The sequence below is a fragment of the Thamnophis sirtalis genome, unplaced genomic scaffold, assembly GCF_051295495.1.
Source record: "Thamnophis sirtalis isolate CommonGarterSnake01/CBP01778 unplaced genomic scaffold, rThaSir2_p1.2 scaffold_6, whole genome shotgun sequence".
Classification (NCBI taxonomy): Eukaryota; Metazoa; Chordata; class Lepidosauria; order Squamata; family Natricidae; genus Thamnophis; species Thamnophis sirtalis.
Window position 1 is genome coordinate 53,639,059 of NW_028261386.1, and position 20,899 is coordinate 53,659,957.

At 36.8% G+C, this 20,899-nt stretch overlaps 1 protein-coding gene across 1 annotated transcript in view; it reads left to right on the forward strand.

Moving 5' to 3' along the window:
- Nucleotides 1-20,899, forward strand: part of ALK (ALK receptor tyrosine kinase) — a 659,766-nt gene that overhangs the window by 609,220 nt on the left and 29,647 nt on the right. Inside the window, exons 16-20 of the mRNA XM_087718714.1 lie at nt 6,288-6,470; nt 9,721-9,822; nt 10,491-10,643; nt 11,005-11,112; nt 20,159-20,345. Coding sequence (XP_087574840.1) covers nt 6,288-6,470; nt 9,721-9,822; nt 10,491-10,643; nt 11,005-11,112; nt 20,159-20,345 — 733 coding nt within the window. The remainder of the gene's footprint in view (nt 1-6,287; nt 6,471-9,720; nt 9,823-10,490; nt 10,644-11,004; nt 11,113-20,158; nt 20,346-20,899) is intronic.

Consider the following 20,899-nt stretch of genomic DNA (forward strand, 5'->3'; position numbering starts at 1 on the left):
TCTTTGTAGGAGCCCCTCAAACATTGGAACAGTGCTATCATGTGTCTCTCCCCCCCCAAACAGGTCCTTCTTTTCATTAGACTAGACATGCCCAGTTCCTGTAACCATTCTTCATATGTTTTACCTTCCACCCCCACCCTCCCTAATCATTTTTGTTGCGCTCCTCTGCACTCTTTCCAGAGTCTGAACATCATTTTTGTATTGTAGTGACCAGAACTGGATGCAGTATTCCAAGTGTGGTCTTACTAGAACTTCGTAAAGCAGTATTAGAACTTTACATGATCTTGATTCTATCCATCCATTAATGCAGTTTAGGATTGCATTGGCCTTTTTGGCTGCTGCTGCACACAGCTCATATTTAAATGATTATCCATTAGAACTCTAAGATCCCTCTTGCAGTTACTGGAATTAAGCCAAGTTTTATCTATATACCTACGCAGCTGGTTTTTCTTACCTAAGTGTAGAAGTTTACTTTTATCTATGTTGAATTTCATTTCAACAGTGTTCAAGTTTGTCAAGATCTCTTTGGATCTTGAGCTTGGCTTCTGGGGATTGATTATTCCTCCCAGCTTTGTGTCATCTGCAAATTTGATGAGTTCCCCTTCAACTATCCTCTCGTGTAGATCATTTATGAAGATATTGAAGACTACTGGGCCTAATCAGAAACAGTGGTGTACCCCACTGATTACTTCCCTCTACCTAGATGTGGTTCCATTGAGTACAATTTTTCAGCCGATTGCAAACCCACTGGGTGGTGGTGCTGTCTATCCCACATTTTACTATCTTGCCAATAAGTAGGTTCTTCAAAAGAAAGAACTTTCAACCCAATATCTTCAGTTTTTCTAATCAAAAGTAGACATTTGATTCATTACCACATAGTTGGATCATCAAATGTTTGAAAACAACTATTATCAACAAAAAACATTAGAATGTTTATAGAAAAAATAATGAAACAGTGGAAGACAAATTGGTAGTTGGAAATGAAAAATATGGGTTTGTCAAAATTAGTGGAGGAATCTTCCAGGCTACTCATTATCTTTCTTATTATATGCCATTGCTATGATCCCATTTTCAGTGATTTTGAAAAAAAACAAAATACCATACAGCAAAAATGCTAACAACATCTGACACTTGCTTTATATTGATGATCTGAAACTTTATGGAAAATCAAAAAAAAAATACTTTGTTGACTAATACTGTAAAAGATTTCAGCACAGCTATAGCCATGGACTTTAGCCTAGAAAAATGTGCTGCGGTAGCAATAAATTGGGCTAAAATCGCAAATAGTAATAGAATTGAAATGCCAAATGGCTAAACCATCAGAAGCCATCAGCATAAAACCTACAAGTGCCTGAGCTTTTTATAATTGGATAACATCAGGCATGGCCAAGTGTAAAAAGTGATTAGTAAAGAATACATCCAAAGAATGCCAAAATTGAATGGAAGAAACAACATCAAGGCCATGAATACCTGGACCATGGAATACCTGGACTATGATACAATAAATTGCTAGAATTATTAACTGAACATAAGCTGAGGAGGACAGTTTGGTCCAAAATACAAGAAAACGTAGACTGTTCACTATGCATTATATCCCCATAGTGATATTGATAGATTATGCCTGTCCTGCAGCAATGGAGACAGAGATTTATTTCAAGGGTAACAAACTGACAAAGAAGAAAAGTATTTATCAGCTGACTATGTGAAAGACAGCCAAAAATTGATTGTATCAATCAACTACATTGATGCAAGTTAAAAATTAGAACTTGCTGAATATGCAAAATCAAAATATGAATACTGTAATAATGTAATAAAAATATTCACAGCTGGAAAGGGAAAAACATTGCATAGTCAATCTCTACAAAAGACAGTGGGCAAGTGGATAAAAGATAAAACCTGTTAATAGCTTACAATTAGAACATTAAGAAAAGAAACAGAAAGTTAGATTTTGGTTGGTCAAGACCAAGCTATATATACCAACGCAATTAAGGCTGGAACTTTAAAATTGTCAAATGATTCAAAGTGCAGATTGTGCAAAGAACCAGAAGAAACAGTAGATCACGTACTCAGCTTGTGCAAGAAGATGCACAAACTAATTGTAAACAATGACATAATTCAGTTGCCAGAAATAATTCATTGGAACATCTGTAAAAATTATTATGTACCCAATACTGAAAAATTGTTGGGATCATAGAGTTGGAAATGTAGTTTAAAATGAGCAGGTCAAAATATTGTGAGATTTATGTATGCAAACTGGTAAACTCTTGGTTTATAACACAGATTTTACAGCAGTTGAAAAAAAGAAAGTGTGGATAACTGACGTGGCAATACCAGGGGATAGTAGAATAGAAGACAAAGAATTGAAGAAGTATGGCATAAACCAGCATGATGAACCCAATGGTCAAAATCTTGGATGGCACTTTGAAAATTTGCACATTGAAAAAAAATTCATCTGTCAAATACAAAAAGCCACACTGCTTGGATCGACACATATATGATACATTGTGACATCTTAGTTTCTTGGAAAGAACTTGATGCATATGAATATAAAAGAACCTATGTGTACGAAGACCTAAAGAACTGGCAGATGTGACTTCACATGATCGTGAACAAGACAGCTTTACCTGAAACAGCTTACACCCTGCAATGATATCTGTAACACCATCAAACATCCACATCTGCCTATTCCAGCTCCTTGAGAAGGAGTCAATAGGTGGGGGAGGGAATGCCAAATCCAATCTGAACATCTGGCTGACTATGACAAACCACAGTAACAGCAGAATAAAAGAAAGAACTAGAGAAAATCACAAAATATAAAGATCTATAAATAGAGGCAGAAATACTATGTCAAAAGAAAGCAAAGACAGTATAAATAGTAGTGGGAAGCTGTGGTGCAGTCTGAAAACATCTAGAGCAGGGGTGTCAAACTTGTAGAGTCACAGCAACTTCATGTGACGTATTGGGACTTTTTCCCCCTTCACTTAACCAGGCATGGGCGTGGCCAGCATGTGACACATACAGCCCACGGGCCACAAGTTTGACAGCCCTGATCTAGAGCATCAATACAATACAATACAATACAATACAATACAATACAATACAATACAATACAATACAATACAATACAATACAATAGCAGAGTTGGAAGGGACCTTGGAGATCTTCTAGTCCAACCCCCTGCCTAGGCAGGAAACCCTATACCATTTAGACAAATGGCTATCCAACATCTTCTTAGAGACTTCCAGTGTTGGAGCATTCACAACTTCTGGAGGCAAGCTGTTCCACTGATTAATTGTTCTAACTGTCAGGAAATTTCTCCTCAGTTCTAAGTTGCTTCTCTCCTTGATTAGTTTCCACCCATTGCTTCTTGTTCTGCCCTCAGGTGCTTTGGAGAATAGTTTGACTCCCTCTTCTTTGTGGCAACCCTTGAGATGTTATCACTTGAACACCATCACCATTGAAATCACCAACAGTAAATTGCAAAAGTAGCATTACTTGGAACAGATCACTTCCTGCAATGATACCTTTAACACCACCAAACAACAACATCTTGAGAAGGGCTCTATAGGTGGACAAATCCAATGTAAACCTCTGGCTGACTTTGCAACCAAACATCATCATCATCATCATCATAATTGCAAAAGGCAGCTTTACTCACAATCTCATCTTACATCTTGTGATGATACCTTTAACAGCATCAACCATCAACATCTGCCTATTCCAGATCCTTGGGAGGGACTTGATAGGTTGATAAAAATGTCAAATCCAGTCTGAATATCTGGCTGACTGTGCCATGAACCATAATAATAATAGCAACCCCAAAGAGAAAAGGTTGAAAAAATAAAAGCATGGTACTGCTAGGAAAACAGGCAAAAAATTGGTATGCAATTTCTGTTCCGTGTTAAGCAGAGTTTTTTTTTTTAAATGGCAATGTTATTTATGGCATTTATATTCTGCATCTTTTGTCAAAGTTACTGCTGAATGACATATAATTATTTCATGGGAATATAGTTAGAAACAGGTTTTACACCTTTAAGTCTGTTTTGTACTAATCCAGTGCCCTCCCAGATGTATTTAATTGTATTTCCAGAATACCTGGAGCCCAAGGGTTTGCCTCTCTATAAATATCAAGACAGATCAGATAGGTTTAATGTTTCAGAGCATCAGTGTGTGATGTTTTGTTACTTATTTTAATCTCTAATGCCATATTTCACTTTTTTTTTCAATGACAGCTTGCATAAACATTTTAAAAACAATATGTAAAATGTTATTTCTAAATCATTTGCATAAAATACATCGAAATGGAAACAAATGAAATGGGCTAAAAATAAGCAAAGGGATAACAACAAAGAATAATAAAACAGCAGGCGTGAACAGACTCGAAAGTGTAATTAAAAACCCATAATGCGGGACTAAGTAGCAAAAAACAGAAATTAAGTTACATGGCTTAGGAGCATTAAAATGTACTATATTTATCACAAAAGGAAGACAAGTCCAAATGTCAGGAAAAGTCGATAAAAAACTATAACTCTACACAATGCAGATGTTCCCATTTTGTTAGGATTACAATTGCTTGTTGACACTGTTTCTTGCAATTTTCTCTTCTGTGAGTATGTAAGAAAAAGGAACAGATTTGTATTTATAGATGTCTATTTTAGCCAACAGGAAAAAGGAATACAAAAATACCTTTCAGTGTTCTCTAGATAAATCATATGACTGATCACACATTTTAGGGGAATCAAAAATCCTTCCATTTCTTAATTTCTCAACCCCTCTTCAGCAGTGAGCATAATGAAAAAGTTCACTTGAAAAAGTTGCTGTATGATCATTTGCTTTGGGATTTAAGTGAAGCAGACCTCCTGGAAATTTCAGGGCCCTGGAGACATTCCCACATAACCCCTAACCACCTTCATAACAAAAGAAGTCCAAAAAAAAAATCACACCTAACTCATGAGCATTTCTCCCAAATCCTCTTCTCCTTTGAAAGCATTTCTATAGGAAATTCTCTTTTATTATCTTGAATAAGTCCCATAGACGAACAAAAAATGATATTATCACCCATTCGCCTTAGCCAGGAGGAAATATAAAGAGCATGGGGAAAGCACCAAATTATTATAGAAAGATCATTTGTTCTGAGCTTCCTCTAACCTATACCATACTTAATTCTATTGTACAATTTAAGGACAAGGAGCATTAGGTTGTTTGTCAAAATTGTCTACGGGACAGCAATTTGAGTTCCTACATTCTGATATGTGCTCACCCCACCCCTTGTGTGTGGGGTTGGTTCTTTTTTGTTTTGTTTTGTTTTTTGGAAGCGCTCAGTTTTGTAGCTGAAAATTGGTGACATCATAATTCTGAAATAAAATCATTCAGAAACTTTGCTATAAACTTAAAATCCCACAGTTACTTCATTTCTTAAACTTAGTATAGTCGTAGAGCTCAAGACGTAGATTCTCGCACAATTTGTGTTCTCATCATGCCCATTACAGTTCCAGATAATCTCCAAACAATGCAAATTTTAGCTATAAAAAGATTTGGCCTTGTCTTGTCTACTTTGGTAGTGACTTTCAAAAATTTCCCATTAATGGTTTATCTGCTCTTTTACTTGGAAGTGGTAAGAACTGAATCTTGGTTTGTCTGAATGGCAAACCGGAATTTTGGCATCCTATTTTTTCTCCCTTGAAAGTCCTATTTCCAAATGCACCAACTATACATGTGTGCTGGAAACAGGAGATGTTATAAGTTTCCTCATATTAATTATTGCAGTACTTAGGAACGAACGAACACAAACACACACATACACACACCATGCAAAATGAACAGTAGTCTTGATCCAAGAAATTCAATTCCTGAAACAGGCAAATGTGTTTTATTCAGATTTAATATTTTACATGTACTTATACACTGAATAGAGGGCATTTATCTCTCACATACCAATGAGATATAAATTATTTGAATGGATATATTTATAGACAGGGCCATGAATCTAACTGGCTCAGTAACATCATATAGACTTCTTCCGGTATGTTTATATCCTAGGACTGCTGTGTAATCTGTACTCTAGATGGATAGAATTAGGTTTAAGAGTTTAGATTTTGTTGCCTTGAGATAATTGTCAAATGTGTGTGTACAACCGTGCACACCACACTACAAAGCCCAAGGAAATGTTTAGCCTTAGGAAACCTGTACAAAGGGAATCTTGATTTCATTCTGATGGTCTGTGCCTTCCTTCTAGGACACTATTACAAATACTTATGCAAGTTATTTTTCCTTCTGTTGAACTGCAGGTGGTGGAGGCGGCTGGAATGATAACACTTCCTTCCTCTGGTCAGGAAAATCCTTGCTGGAAGGCGCTACCGGAGGAAAATCCTGCCCCCAGGCCATGAAGAAGTGGGGGTGGGAGACAAGAGGGGGTTTCGGAGGGGGTGGAGGGGGGTGCTCCTCAGGTGGAGGAGGCGGAGGATATATAGGTAAAGTGGCTTCATGTTCAAGGTGTCCCTTTCCCTCCCTTAGTGCTAATACTCAGCAAAATCTTGAAATATATATATTTTTCCTATAATTGACACATCTATATTTACCCTGACATCTTTCTGTATATTAAATTTTTCATAGTGCTGCGTATTTATACAGGGTGTCCAAGAATCTGCATGGTTGTATTATAGCAATTTATCCATTGCTAGATTTTAAATTCTGTAGCTAACCTTGGCTAATAGGGAAGGAAGGACAGCTGTGAGGAACTTCTGTTTTTCCAAAGGCAAAAAAGCATGTCACTTTTCACAGCTTGACACTAAGATGCGTAAGTGTGCTGGAAAGTGATCCTTAATGTTCTTTGCTTTCCAATTTCAAATTGTGCAATGACCATTGTGCCAAAAATGGAAATCTACAAGAAATTATTCCTGATTGATTTCAACTATACATTTTTAGGATCTTTATTGACAAACAATGACTTGGAAAAATTGTATGCAGAATTCTTGACCCCTGTGTATATAGCCTTTTAATACTAGATGGATATTGTCAAATATATTTTAATGAAAAGAACCCAAAGAAAAATCAACTTTTATGCATGTGTTTTGAAGGTTGTTGAATATCCCCATGGTTTGGATTGAGAGAAAGACATTTATTTGGCATTACTTTGTGGCATTAAATCTCTGCAAATTACACTAGTATCTCTGTCAAACTGCTAAAATACCCCTTGGCATTAGTGCAAGTCCAAATCTGTGGCACAGTCAAGGTGGCAGAATGTTTGATGGTGAAAAGAAAATTCTCATGAAGACATGCCATCAACCTTCAAGATTCTGCTGCAAATGTTTAAAAGATGGTAATGTTTGCTTTTTGTTCTTTAACATTACAAAAGAACAAATCACACAAACCATTGGGTGGTATAGATGATGTGGTATCAAAGAACTGTGTTCATTAAGAGGTGTTTTTTTTACCATGAATATCCCACAGCCCAAAGTTCAAGAGATTAAGCCAATAAATCAGGCCTCTTAAGTTCCTTGCAAATGGATCGCCAAGACATTTAACAATGTCACCAGAATAGAAGACTTACAAGAATAGGTCTTAGTACTTACTGGCTGTTAGACATTGCCCAGCTTTAAATGGCCTTTTCAAGGAAAACAAAAATGTTGCAAAAAATTATCTTCAATCACTTTGAGCATTCTGAATCCCACTTCTTCTCACTTTGGGTAAATTATGATACCTTATGTTACTAACACCTTTGACTACAAGTGAAGTAGATGTGGTGATTATCATGTTTATATTATAATGAGATAAATGTTTTAAGTTGATTATTTGTACACCAGAATGTGAGGACCAGTTTAGGTCGATATCGAATACATAGCAATCTATGCTGTTCAGAAGAACTTACAGGAAATCGAATTCTTGGTACATTGTTGAGTGATGCAAATGGTACAGATGACATTTTGCACCAAACTAAATGCACATTATACATAGTAACTCTATCATGGTAATCCATTCTTCAAAAATATATTTGAGAATCTTAGAGGAAACTAATAAATATTTACAGCATTTAATGTAACTGCATACGTATTACATAAATACAACTAGCACTCTCAAAAGATATTTTGGATTATAATTGCCAATAATCAGGAGAGATGTTATAACCCAAGAGATTTATCATCACTCTCTACATTCTCTGTACATACTTTCTCTTGGATAAAATAGAATGATGTCTCCTCTATGAATATTTAAATTTATCAATGATTCAGTTATGTATTCTACTCTTGAAAGAGCAACTGGGATTGGTTGAATGATTGAACAAAAATTAGAGTAGAGTAGAACAGAACAGAACAGAACAGAACAGAATAACAGAGTTGGAAGGGATCTTTGAAGTCTTCTAGTCCAACCCCCTGCTTAGGCAAGTAACCATATACCATAGGGTTAAATAAACAATAAGAAATGAATGCACAGTTTCATAACCCAGTTTAACATTGGCTGACATTTCAGAATGACCATATTTATCCATATGTTTCCATACTGGAGAGATTGTTGTAGACTGAATAAGCTAATAAAAGAATACTTATCTAATTATTACTACTTGCTATGTATAGCTTAACTTTTGCATATCATGATATTTTCAGTCTTTCACTCAAATGGCTGTACAAAGATTATGTTATGCCTTTTTTTCTAATTTGTCATATTTTTGGCTGGGACTTTGCCATAATGTTCATCTACTTCATTAATAACCCAAAAGGCTTGTTAAACTGAGATTCTGAATGTTAGAAGCTTTAAAAAACCATTAAACTGCAACCATATAGACATTATTGGATATTTTGCCAGATGTATGCTTTTTTTCTCTGTTAGATGCTTTTTGTTTTGTAGTGTTGATCACTGGTATAATTTATTTACCTGCATTTGACAAATACCAAAAAGGTAGCCATGTTGCATGAAAAAAATGTTTTGTGTCACCTGAAAGATATATTGTGGCATAAACTTTAGAAGGTCAGACCACTTAATCAGATCTATTCCCACTGGTGATGAATAAGCAAAGCATGTTTGAAGTATAAACAAATTCTTGAAAATTAAGAAGTATTTTCTAGGGCTCCAAGTCTGTAAAGTTGAGTTTATACGTGTATTCCAGTTGGCCAAATGTATGTGTATTAAGTACAAGAATTTTATAAATCTATGGTAGACTAAAATGATCTTTCTTTGATTGTTCAGAGTGAACAATCAAAAGAGAAAGTTACATAGAGGCCTTGACCTCATTTCTCTGTTATTGGAGAGGAAACTCACACACCTTCATGTACTTAGAGTTCCTGATCACAATAGGTTTCTTAAAATGATCACTTTAATTGAAATTGGAATACCCAAAGTGAATTGTCAAAACATCCCGTGGTTTTTCTCTGAGTAATATCATTTTTAATATGTGGCAACTTATGGTATCTAGTGATCTATATCACTATGCCAATGGACCATTATATCTATTGGATTTAATTCTATATTCATTTGTATTCAAAAATATAATTTTATCTCTTATACTAATTGCCCTTTTGGCCTCATTATCCTGAAAGATGGTGAGTTATATTTTTTCAACATTCATGAAGATGTATTTATATCAGATTACCCATATAAAGCTCACACACAAAATTATGCCACAATGTATTATTTAATCTTAAAGTGCCGCAATAGATTTTGTTGCTCTTTGATGTGCATTAGCGGAATCCATACAAAAATTATTTAAGATGTTTTCCAATTCTGTAGGTGGCAATGCAGCAGAACAAAATGACCCAGAAATGGATGGAGAGGATGGTGTATCCTTTATTAATACCCAGTATGGTTCACTCTTTACTCCTGCATTAAAAGGTATTTTCAGTTATTTATTTTATCACATGTACAGATAGAATAACAGCAGTATGTCTTCTGAAACATCTTAAAAACATTCCATGTTAAATTAGGCATTGTAAAAACCTCTTAGGAAAGTATTAAGTTCTACATTCCTAGAGAATAATCTTTTTAAGTTGATGCTCTGCAGATGTTTTGACTACTATTCCCCTAATATTGAAGAATTATGTCCAGCAAATATGCTGGTTAGGATCTATAGTTATAAGATGACTTGGGCAATACCATGTTGGGGGAGTGATCTCCAACAGAGGTGGGTAGAATCTGGAGCAATTCAAACCAAGTATCTTCCAATAAAGGTGGAAAGGGGAGTGGGAGTAATTTTGCTTCTCCTCTTCTGCATATGTGCATTTGTAGTAAAATCCATAGACAAAAAGAATAACATGCAAGTATATAATTTGAGCATAAATCATATGTGCAAGTAGCAATATCATGCTACTGAAAATACAGAGCAGCTATTCCTGCTTACCATTCCCTCCCTGCCACTTCCAATAACCAAAGCTATTTGACCCTATCAGTTTTGCTGATAGTTTCACAATTATCCTACTTACTGGTTTTTTTTATTTAGGGTGTTATGAATCTTTGACCTACAAGTATTATACAAATCAATAATTCTTTCATCTACTCTCTAGTGTCAGAGGGGCATGGTGAAGTCAACATTAAGCTATATTTGAACTGCAGTCATTGTGATCATGATATGTGCCACGAAGATTTGAAGACTCAGGAAATTGTTTGCATTTGTGGCTATGGATATGTGTTGGCTAATGATGGTGTCTCTTGCATAGGTAAGACATTGAATAACGAACATTAATTCTTTTGCTCTCTGATCATGTTGGATTACCCCCAATCGGACTCCATTGTTGATTGTGGATTCTGATTACAGTGGCAAAACAAAAATTTAGGGCAACTCATTGTGGAAGTTTAATTGGTCATTTGTGCAATTGTACTAATTCTAGCTCTCTTGCAAATATTTAGATACTGCCTCCACGTGGCACTACATTTTTAAATGTGTGCATCCAAGACATTTTTTTTACTAGTTCAAAAATATATGGGTCCATGGTTTTCTACAGATACAGGGGGTTTATTTGAATGGGAAAGTAATAGGAAGAGAAGTTGAAAACAACTAATATCATGTTTATATTCCAGATGAATTGATCCTGCCCACCAAGAATCCTCCTCTTTCTTTGGTCTTGTCAGTAGTGACTTCAGCTTTGGTTGCTGGTCTTATTCTAGCCTTCTCAGGGATTATGATAGGTGAGTTCTTTGTTCACACCCAATGTATAAATTATCCACACACCTGATTGATTGACTGACTGACTGACTGACTGACTGACTGACTGACTGACTGACCGACCGACCGACCGACCAACTGGCTGATTAACTGATTGACTGATTGATTGATAATGTGCCATCAAGTTGGTGTTGACTCTTAGTGACAACGATCTTCTCCAAGATGATCTGTCCTCAAATAGGATCTTCAGAACTCCCAATGGTGTACCTATTGCCACTGTAATTGAGTCCATCCATCTTTCTGCTGGACATCAACTTTTCTTTCCTTCCTCTTTTCCCAGGATTATGGGCTACTTGAGGTAGTCTTGGCATAGCACATTCACAATATATAATAGAATGGAATAGAATTCTTTATTGGCCAAGTGTGATTGGACGCACAAGGAATTTGTCTTTGGTGCATATGCTCTCAGTGAACATAAAAGAAAAGATACATTCGTCATGAATCATACGGTACAACACTTAATGATAGTCATAGGGTACAATTTGAGACTGATTGTTTGTATCTCAAGTGAGGATTCTACATTGAGTTTTTCTATGGTTTGTTTGTTTGTTTCCTTTGCTACCTGTGGTATTTTCAAGTGTCTTCTTCAACATCAAAATTCAAAAGTGTCAATGCTCTTTTCATTCTACTTTCACACAGTTCAGTTTTGTGGAATATAGTACAATAGTCTGCACTCTGTTAAAGTTTCCTTTCTCTGATATTGTATATAGATTGACCTCTTCCAATCTGTTGCCTACTATGTCATTCTTCACATTTGGTGGCATAAGTTAGAACCTTTACTGATTTTTCTTCCATTGCTTGCCATATTTTTTATAGATATTCTATCAATTCATTTAGCCTTCCACCTTGTTTATGACTGGGATACTGATCTAACATCATCTTTTAGTGCTAGAGGTAAAAAAGAAATATCTTCTAAGATATCTTGCATGTAAATATCTTTACTGTAGAGAATTTCAGTAAACACCTCTTAATCTTTGTTTGATCTAATTTAAAGCAATTGCTATCTGTCCATTGGCATCTTTTAGTGTACCAATTCCAAGTTGGAATCTTCTCCCTGAGTTTGGAGTTCTTTTGGAAGACTTTCCTTGTTTTTCCATGTCTGTTTCCATCTTGAATGTCTTTACAAATGACATTGTAATACTGTTTCTTACGTCTTCTAACAGCACTCTGAAATTCTTCTTTCTTTCTAAGATTTTTGTCTTTCTTGGCTTTGGCTTCTTTTTTCTCCTTGGCTATTCCCATTGTCTGTTCTGACATGCTGTATGCTTTCTTCTGTTTCTTGATCTTTGGCAGTCTCTCATTCATCCTTAATAACTGCTTTGATTTCATTCCATAGTTCCTATCAATGAGGTTTCCTATCAAGGAGGTTCAGGACTACAAAACGATTCCTGTTGTTCTCCTTGAAAATGGTGAGTATCTGGTCAAGATCCTATCGTGGAAACTGTCTGGCTTTGTTCTGCTACTTTATCTTGACTTGGAACATCCATGTGTTTCTCAATTAGTCCCTAGGCATAACATTGCTATTATAACTGACTCTTTCTAGCTCTTTGTATTAATAATATAATCAGGTTTTTGTATAGTCCATCTGGTGACGCCAATGTATGTAACCATTGTTTGGGTTGTTTCAAGAACTATTAGCAATAAAGAAACAAATAAGTCAGATTGATAAGTCATTCTCCTACTTTTTTCTGTTTCCTAGCCTATATGGTCCTATTTTTCCTCCTTACTATTTCTAACTTTGGATTTCAGTCTCTCCGACCACAAGGAGACATCTTGCTTGCATATGTTCTGTTTGATTCTAGCTTAAACTTGACCATGAAATTCATCAACCACCTCTTCTTCTGCATCAGTGGTTGGGTCATAAACTTGGATAGTCCATATATGCCAAATCTAATTGATATCATTTGGGCATTGACTGCATTGTAGCATGTATTGTCTTTGTTATATCTTTCTGGACCATGAAAGCGGTGCTGATTCTTCTTTGTTTTTCACATCCTGAGTAATAAACAATATGGACTTCTGACTGAAAGTATCCAATTCCAATCCATTTCAATTATTTTACACCTTTAAGATGACAGTCTCTGGTAGGTACATTTCATCTTCCATTGTGCAGAGTTTTCCCATGGTCAAGTTTCTTACATTCCACATTTCCACTGTGATTTCGCAATTGCAATTTCAGATATTTTTCTACATGGATCACCAACTAAACATCCCTAATGCATAACTGCATAGGCACCATTATTACTCTGAAAGATCCTCAATTATTCCTTAGTAATATGGTGAATGCCAGCTGACTCAAGGGGTCCATCATTTGGCACTATATTGTCAGTTATTTTATTTTGTATATATGTATGGTTTTCCTGTTCAAATACAAGAGTGGTTTATAATTGGCTTCTTCCAGGCTGTAGGCAATGCATGCCTTTGCAATTGTTACTAAATCATTAGCCTTCCTGCTTACTGTAAGTAGTCACCTGGGATTATGTTCATAGCTTGGGTGACCCTATTGGGAGTCTATATTCTTGGCATACTTTCCTGGTGTTCTCTGCTTATCCCTTCCTGGAATATACACTTGCCCCTGCCAAAATGTCAGTGAAGCAGGACTTAAGGAGGCAGAGACATTTCCTCCTATGTATCAACTGCATAACAGGTGCCCTCAAGGCAAACTAAGAATATGGCTAGGTGTTGTAGCCCAGCAGGATCTGGTTAGGCTGCTGATGGACTCGGATAGCGAGGAACCATATGAGTCTGCTATGGAAGATGTGGAGGATCCTGTGCAGGGTTCAGACTCAGAGCAGGAACCAGGGAAGCTGGTTGGCCACCAGGAGGCGCCTGAGGCATGGAGCAGTGGGGAAGATCAAAGTCAGTTTGTCCCAGATGCTCAGTTGAGAAGGGCTGAGAAACGGAACATGCAACTCCATAGGCAGTTTCATAGAAGATAATGAAGCACATGTGGTTGTGGATTGGCTCCTCCCAAGAGGATTTATAAGTGAGGTGTTGGGAGGGGACATTTGTAGGAAACAATTGTTCAAACTAGTATTGAAGAAATCTGTCTGTATTCTATCCGTGTCATGTGGATTATCTGTGTTGCTTCATTTGAACTTTCTGGGTTGCTGCCAAGCTATTATCTTGAACATGAGTTGCCTGGGCCCTCAGCAAAAGGATTTGTTATCTCATTAATTAAATAGTGGCAAACAGCCAAGCCTGTGTTCTGGTTTATTCACAGGCCAGGGGGCCAGAACAGCTAGGCTTGGTGATATTTCTGTGATTCCAATACATTTCAATGGCACAAAGTTGGTAAGGCTGCTTCATTGACTAAATGACATGAAAAAGTATTTATTTTAAATATTGATGCAAGTTAGATGCCATTGCATCTGCCCTTTGTAACATCTTACCCCCTGCCACCAGTCATCTCCAGCCTTTCTCACCTTCCATAAGAGCTGAAACATCTTGGCTAGGGGCTCCAATGGAGGGGTTTCACATTTGGGGTGGCTGATAGATTAACAATGAATCCCACCCTCTTTCTCATTATATTTCCTCCCTCCCCATCTTTTTAGCTAGATTGATTTTTTAATAATGTTGTATTTATATTATTCAGCTTTATACAGGTCTGTATTTTAATATTGAAAGCTGCTCAGGATTAGGGTGCGGTAAAATAGGCGTCCAATGAATTTTATAAATAAATAAGTAGAAGCAGATTGTTTTCAAGAAGATTCAACCTTGATTGCCATTTATTCTAGAATGCTGCCTCATACCGAAACAAATCAATATTATATGTATCAATGTAATTATCTACATGATGAGGGGATTCCTAATCACATGGACTTCCACGACTTAAGGTTAAAGTTCCTCATCTCCTATCCAAGACTTCTTGTTTACAATGCATATGTTCTACCATTGAGCCATGGTTCTTCTGGTTTCATATATAGAAAATTCAATAGTCAGCAGGCTTTTAAATGAGATTGATAACATATCCATTGTTTCTTTGACGGGCACCATATTATTCATGCAGTATATTCAGTAAGCTATTTGATGTGTTTACGTATATGCTATGTTCATGATTTCATGTCAGCTAACTTTAGGAATGTATGATAGAAGCAGCAGCATCGTTGCAAATAAAATTGTGAATAACAGTCTTAAACCCCTTCAAATATATTATTCGCTGTGATCCTTATAACATTATGCAGAACAGGCCAGCTCTGTAATTCTTATTATTGTGGTTGGCAAGGTGAGAATAAGCAATAAAGATTTGATTAAGTCCATTTTATGAATTTATTAGAGAGGCAAGATTCAAACCTGGAAAAATGTGGTCTCGTTACTTTGGATCACAGAATATGATTCTAGGACTAGATCATGCCTGTGACCTGATAGATAGTCATTTCTTCTCCAATAGATTAGATGTATACTTCTGCAGTCAGAGCAAATACAATAATTAACAGATATGTTTTAACTACCTTTTTAGAAATTAAAAAACCCACTATATATGTGTGCAGATTGCTATATTTTCTAGCTGCTCCCCCCTTTCCCCTTCCCAAAGACATTAACTTCTTATACTCTCATTACAAGATTTTGAATGAATATTTTATTTGACTTTTAAAAGCCATCATTCTGTATTGGGAGAAATTATAATTGGTTTCTCAAATCCTGTCCTACATCTTGCACACAGCCTAGTAATTTATCTGTTGAAACAGAAATAATGTCACTGCAGCAAAATCTACAACACAGCACAGGGTTAAACCTCCCAGAATCATGAATGTGCTGAGGGAAATTTTGTGCCCAGTTCCAATTACTCTTTTAAAGTAACTTTTTACATGTCCAATTAATTTTGATCTACACTCTACCTCTCCACCATTGCCACCCACCCCATACAGCATGTATTGCTCCCACAGGATTTTCAAAGGTTAGAACAGAGACTAGCTGAAGTCTGAAGTCCATATAAAGTTATTTATTTCCTTTAAAAAAAAACCTTAAGAGTGTTGCAAAGGCAAAATAATATTGGAAAACTAGCAATGAAGATGGGATCTAAAATATATTAAAAATAGTGATGTTATTTACACGTCACCTTATTTTGTGTTTTTTATGAATCATCTCAAAGTTCAGATGAGAAAATATGAAAATTATAGAAGGGGTTCAAAGCCTTGCAGGTATAGTCTGCTCTCACAAAGCAGAAATAGCATTTCAGCTTTGCTAGGAGATTAGAATGCTTTTTAGGGAAGGACATGGTTTATTCATCCTGCAACAGATTTGCATTTTTTTAAGTCTGTTTTATTATTCAGAAGAGACTAAGTTTAGAATGTTAGTGATAGTTAATATCTCCTATTAACCTAATAAGCATATAAAGGTGTCCAGGGCCCAATACAATTTTGAGACAATCTTGGGAACAATCGTTAAATAATGGGAATGATAAGCATTAAAAAATGTAACTGCACTGTAAGACAGACAGACAGCATCATCTTATCCTAAGGACTCTAAGACTGTATATATAGGTTCTTCTCAACTTACAACCACAATTGAGCCCAAAATTTATGTTGTTAGGTGAGACATTTGTTAAGTAAGTTTTGCCCCATTTTACGACCTGACACTGTTGTTATGTGAATCACTGCAATTGATAAGTTAGTAATCTGGTTGTTAAATGAATCAGACTTTGTCAGAAAATCGCCAAAGGTGATCTCATGGCCTTGGGACACAGCAACGGTCATAAAAATGAACCAGTTGCTAAGTAGCTGAATTTTGATCACATGATCATAGGGATGCTACAAAGGTTGTAAACTGTGAAAAAATGGTCATGTCACATTTTTCAGTGTTGTCGTAATTTTGAACGGTCACTAAATGAACTGTTGTAAATCAAGGACTATGTATACATAAATAATTATTAAAGAAGGTAAATGAGTCTCCCGCTTTCCAGGTTTGGGGCTGCTAATTCTCCTTTGGAGAATAAAAAACAAAACTAAAGTTCAAATGATATTTCATATCATTGGAAACTGTTTTAAGGTCCTCATAGGGGGAAAAAATAGAACAGAATACTAGATCATATTTAAAAAGAAATAACCAGCTGGACCTCTGAATATCAAAGGAATAACAAGGAAAAGAATTGTGGTAGTGGTACCTACCGTATGTAATTTGATATGGACCAACTAGACAGGCTGACTTATGAAATATGCTGTCTTGAGAGCATGAATCAGAACAATTGCAAAGATATTTCAAGATAATTAGAAAGAATGTTAGAAAGAAAGCCGAATCTGTCAATTCATAGTTCCACATTATTACTCATTGGTTAGAGTCAACTGGATCCTAATTGAAGACACAACACCATCTGAGGGTTCTTTGCTTTCCAAGGACAGGGCATACTACAACATAGCAAATCTGTCCATAAATGCTTTATTGCAACACACGTCTTCCCCAGAAACAGGCTATTTCTCTAGGTCAACCTTCTAGACAAGGTGATGTTGCCACAAAAATATGCACTTAACTCATCCCTTTGTACTCAGACTTTTAAAACTCAATTCAAACAAAAATCTCAAATCCTATAAAGTAGCATACAATGTTTGCCTTTTTCCGAAAGTTCTTGTACTAGTTAGGATGAGGTGCTATTTCAGTGTGGTTAAAGGTAAAGGCAAAGGTTCCCCTCTCACATACGTGCTAGTCGTTCCCGACTCTAGGGGGTGGTGCTTATCTCCATTTCTAAGCCAAAGAGTCAGCGGTGTCTGATGACAATTCCATGTTCATGTGGCCAGCATGACTAAATGCCGAAGGGGCACGGCGCTAGGGATTCAAACCATCGAATTGCCGACCTTTCTGATTGACAAGTTCAGCATCTTAGCCACTGAGCCACCATGTCCCCTAAGTGTGGTCACTTCTTTTCTAATTGCTACCAAGCTCTTTGCAAAGTTCCAAGCTCCAGGCTGGACTCTTACCAGAATGTCCTGCTCATCGTAGTGTGTGATCCAGGCAGTTGAATAAATCCTCTTGACAGCTTGTAACAGCTGCCAGTCTCCAGACATTGCCTCCATTTCTCAACTTTGGAGATAACCACTCACTTTGCTCATCCTTTTTCCTCCTACATCCATCCCACTCTCCACACTGTGTTTTGGCATTTGCTTTTGTAAGCTAAAGGCTTGAGTTCAGTGAGGCTGCCTCTGGACATCAGCACATCCTTGAAAAAAAGTGTTGCTCATTTATCACTGGCAGCTGCAAAGATGTTTGGATGTTTGGGAGTAGCGAGTTGTGTTATGAGTGAATGCAAGAGGGAAGTGTTTCTGCATGAATGCAGCTAGTTTTCGAAAGAGAAAACATGAGCCCCAAGTAAGTTGACTCCTTCACGGGGAAGGAGAATTTGACAAGGGGGTCTTTAAAGGGCAGCAGAGGTAATAAGGAGAATTTAAAGGGAGACTGTATTAACAGGAAATATTTAGTCTTGATCAAAGAAGACTATGGACCAGTAGTGGGATCCAAAAAAATTTACTACCAGTTCTGTGGGTGGGGCGGGGCTTGGTGGGTGTGGCTTGGTGGGCATGGCAGGGCAAATATACTGTAAAATCTCCATTTCCACCCCACTCCAGGGCAAGAATATTGTAATATCCCCATTGCCTCCCCAGCTCCCTCACCTGCTTTGCAGGGCAACAGAAGAAGACCCAGCCAATCATCTGGGACTTGGGAAGCAGCAAATAGATGAGGGGGGGGAGCCAGCCAGAGGGGGTATTTGCTGGTTCTCCGAACTACTCAAAATTTCTGCTACCAGTTCGCCAGAACCGGTCAGAACTAGCTGAATACCATCTCTGCTATGGATAAATATGAATGTATTCTTCAGATAGCTGAAGATATCACACAAAGATCTATTTGTCTTATTTATTTATTTATTTCCAGACAGAGATCTCTATTAGATCTGTCATCTCCAAATACAGAACAACAAATAATAGTTTTAAGTTATAGGAAGGTATGTTCCAGTTAAATATCAAAAATACCTTTATAGTAAGAGCAGTTTGACTGTAAGAACTATTACTGAGAGACAGATTATTAATTATTCTACATAGGAGGCATTCAAAAGAAATTGAATGGCCATTTGATCAGAGATGTTTTAATTTGACTCTCTGCACCAAGCAGAGGATAAGACTCAACGGCATAAATTCTCCCATATAACTCTATGTTGTTGCAACATCTCAACCACAGCACAACTGCTTTGGATATTCTTGCAGATAACTGTTGGATTCAATTTTGAGACAAACATTCCCCTGAAACAATACTTTTAGCAAGTTGTCAGCCTTTCCCAGTAGTGTTTTTAAGAACTTGCAATACTGCTTCCTTTAACACCTCGTCATTCTGGGCTGGTGACGAAGAAGTCTTCCAACTTGCCTGTTTCTGGGAAGGCTGTCACTAAAAGCATTAGCTTCAAGGAATTCTGGTTGCTAAGAAATTCTGAAGCACCCTGGATCTCTTTTTTCTTATTGATTATGACACTGAGGGGCTGGCAATAAAAGCAATCTTTATTTCCATTATAATCATGATAAGTTGGTAGCTCACTGGTGATTGCTGATAGCAAACTATTGAAGATTGCTTGCCTTTGGAAGTTGTGGGAGCTTCACCACTGGAAGCTTTCTAGAAGAGATTGGACTGCCATCTGTCAGAAATGATGTAGTTTTCTGCTTGGGTGGGGGGGTTGAACTAGATGACCTACAAGGTCACTTTTAACTCTGTTATTCTGTTAAGATCTCAAATCTTCACCCTTGCAGAAATCACATGAAAATTCTGGAATAGCCCTTTCTGTATAAAATGGTTATAATCCTGTAGTAATGCCAAACCCATTATTTCACTGGAGAGTGCTCCACATAAAACCTTTTTCTTTATCCTCAATATCTCACAAATAGTTATTGGTGAGTACATAGCCTTATTCTGTAAGTCTCACTCTTGGTCTCACTCTTGCAGTCAATCTGCAGAACACAATCCCCATGTATCTTTATATGCTTTTAACCTTATGGCATTTCTCAATCCCATTCCTGATTCTCTTACTTTTTCTAGTGTATCGGAGGAAACACCAAGAGCTGCAAGCTGTGCAGATGGAGTTACAGAGCCCCGAGTACAAGCTGAGCAAGCTGCGCACTTCCACAATTATGACAGACTATAACCCCAATTACTGCTTTGCAGGAAAAACCACTTCCATTAGTGACCTCAAAGAGGTGCCCCGGAAAAATATTTCTTTGATAAGGTAAACCAATCTGCCTGGTTTCTTTATGCTCACATTCTAGTCTGTTAGAAATATGAGCACACCAATTCACATGTTCATCTTTTGCTTGGTCTCAGAAGTCTCAAATGTAGTGGAGAATATAATTGAAATCTGAATTTCTAGTCTGATCTAGCAGTTCTTAAGTTTGACAGTTAAATCTCTTTCCTGTGTTTGATTGAAAAGCTCATCTGTTCTAGGAGTTGAAGTCCACTTATTTTAAAGACAATGAGGTTCAGAAATACAGTTTCAGTTTAATACATTATTGGTAGCTGCAAGGTCATTTTGACTTGTAAACGTACAGGATAATGCCTAATTGCTGGCATGCTATGCGATCCTAATTTGCTAAGAAAGCAAAACATCAACAACCAAACTCAAAACCTTAATCAAATGTCTAGAAAATGTAATATAATTCAAGCACCGCTCCTAATGTCTTATATCTATATAAGAGGGGCATGAAAGACAAACAAAACCTTTACCATATGGCTTATTTGATTCTGGATGGAGAAGCTTACATAGTAAAATATACAAATACTATA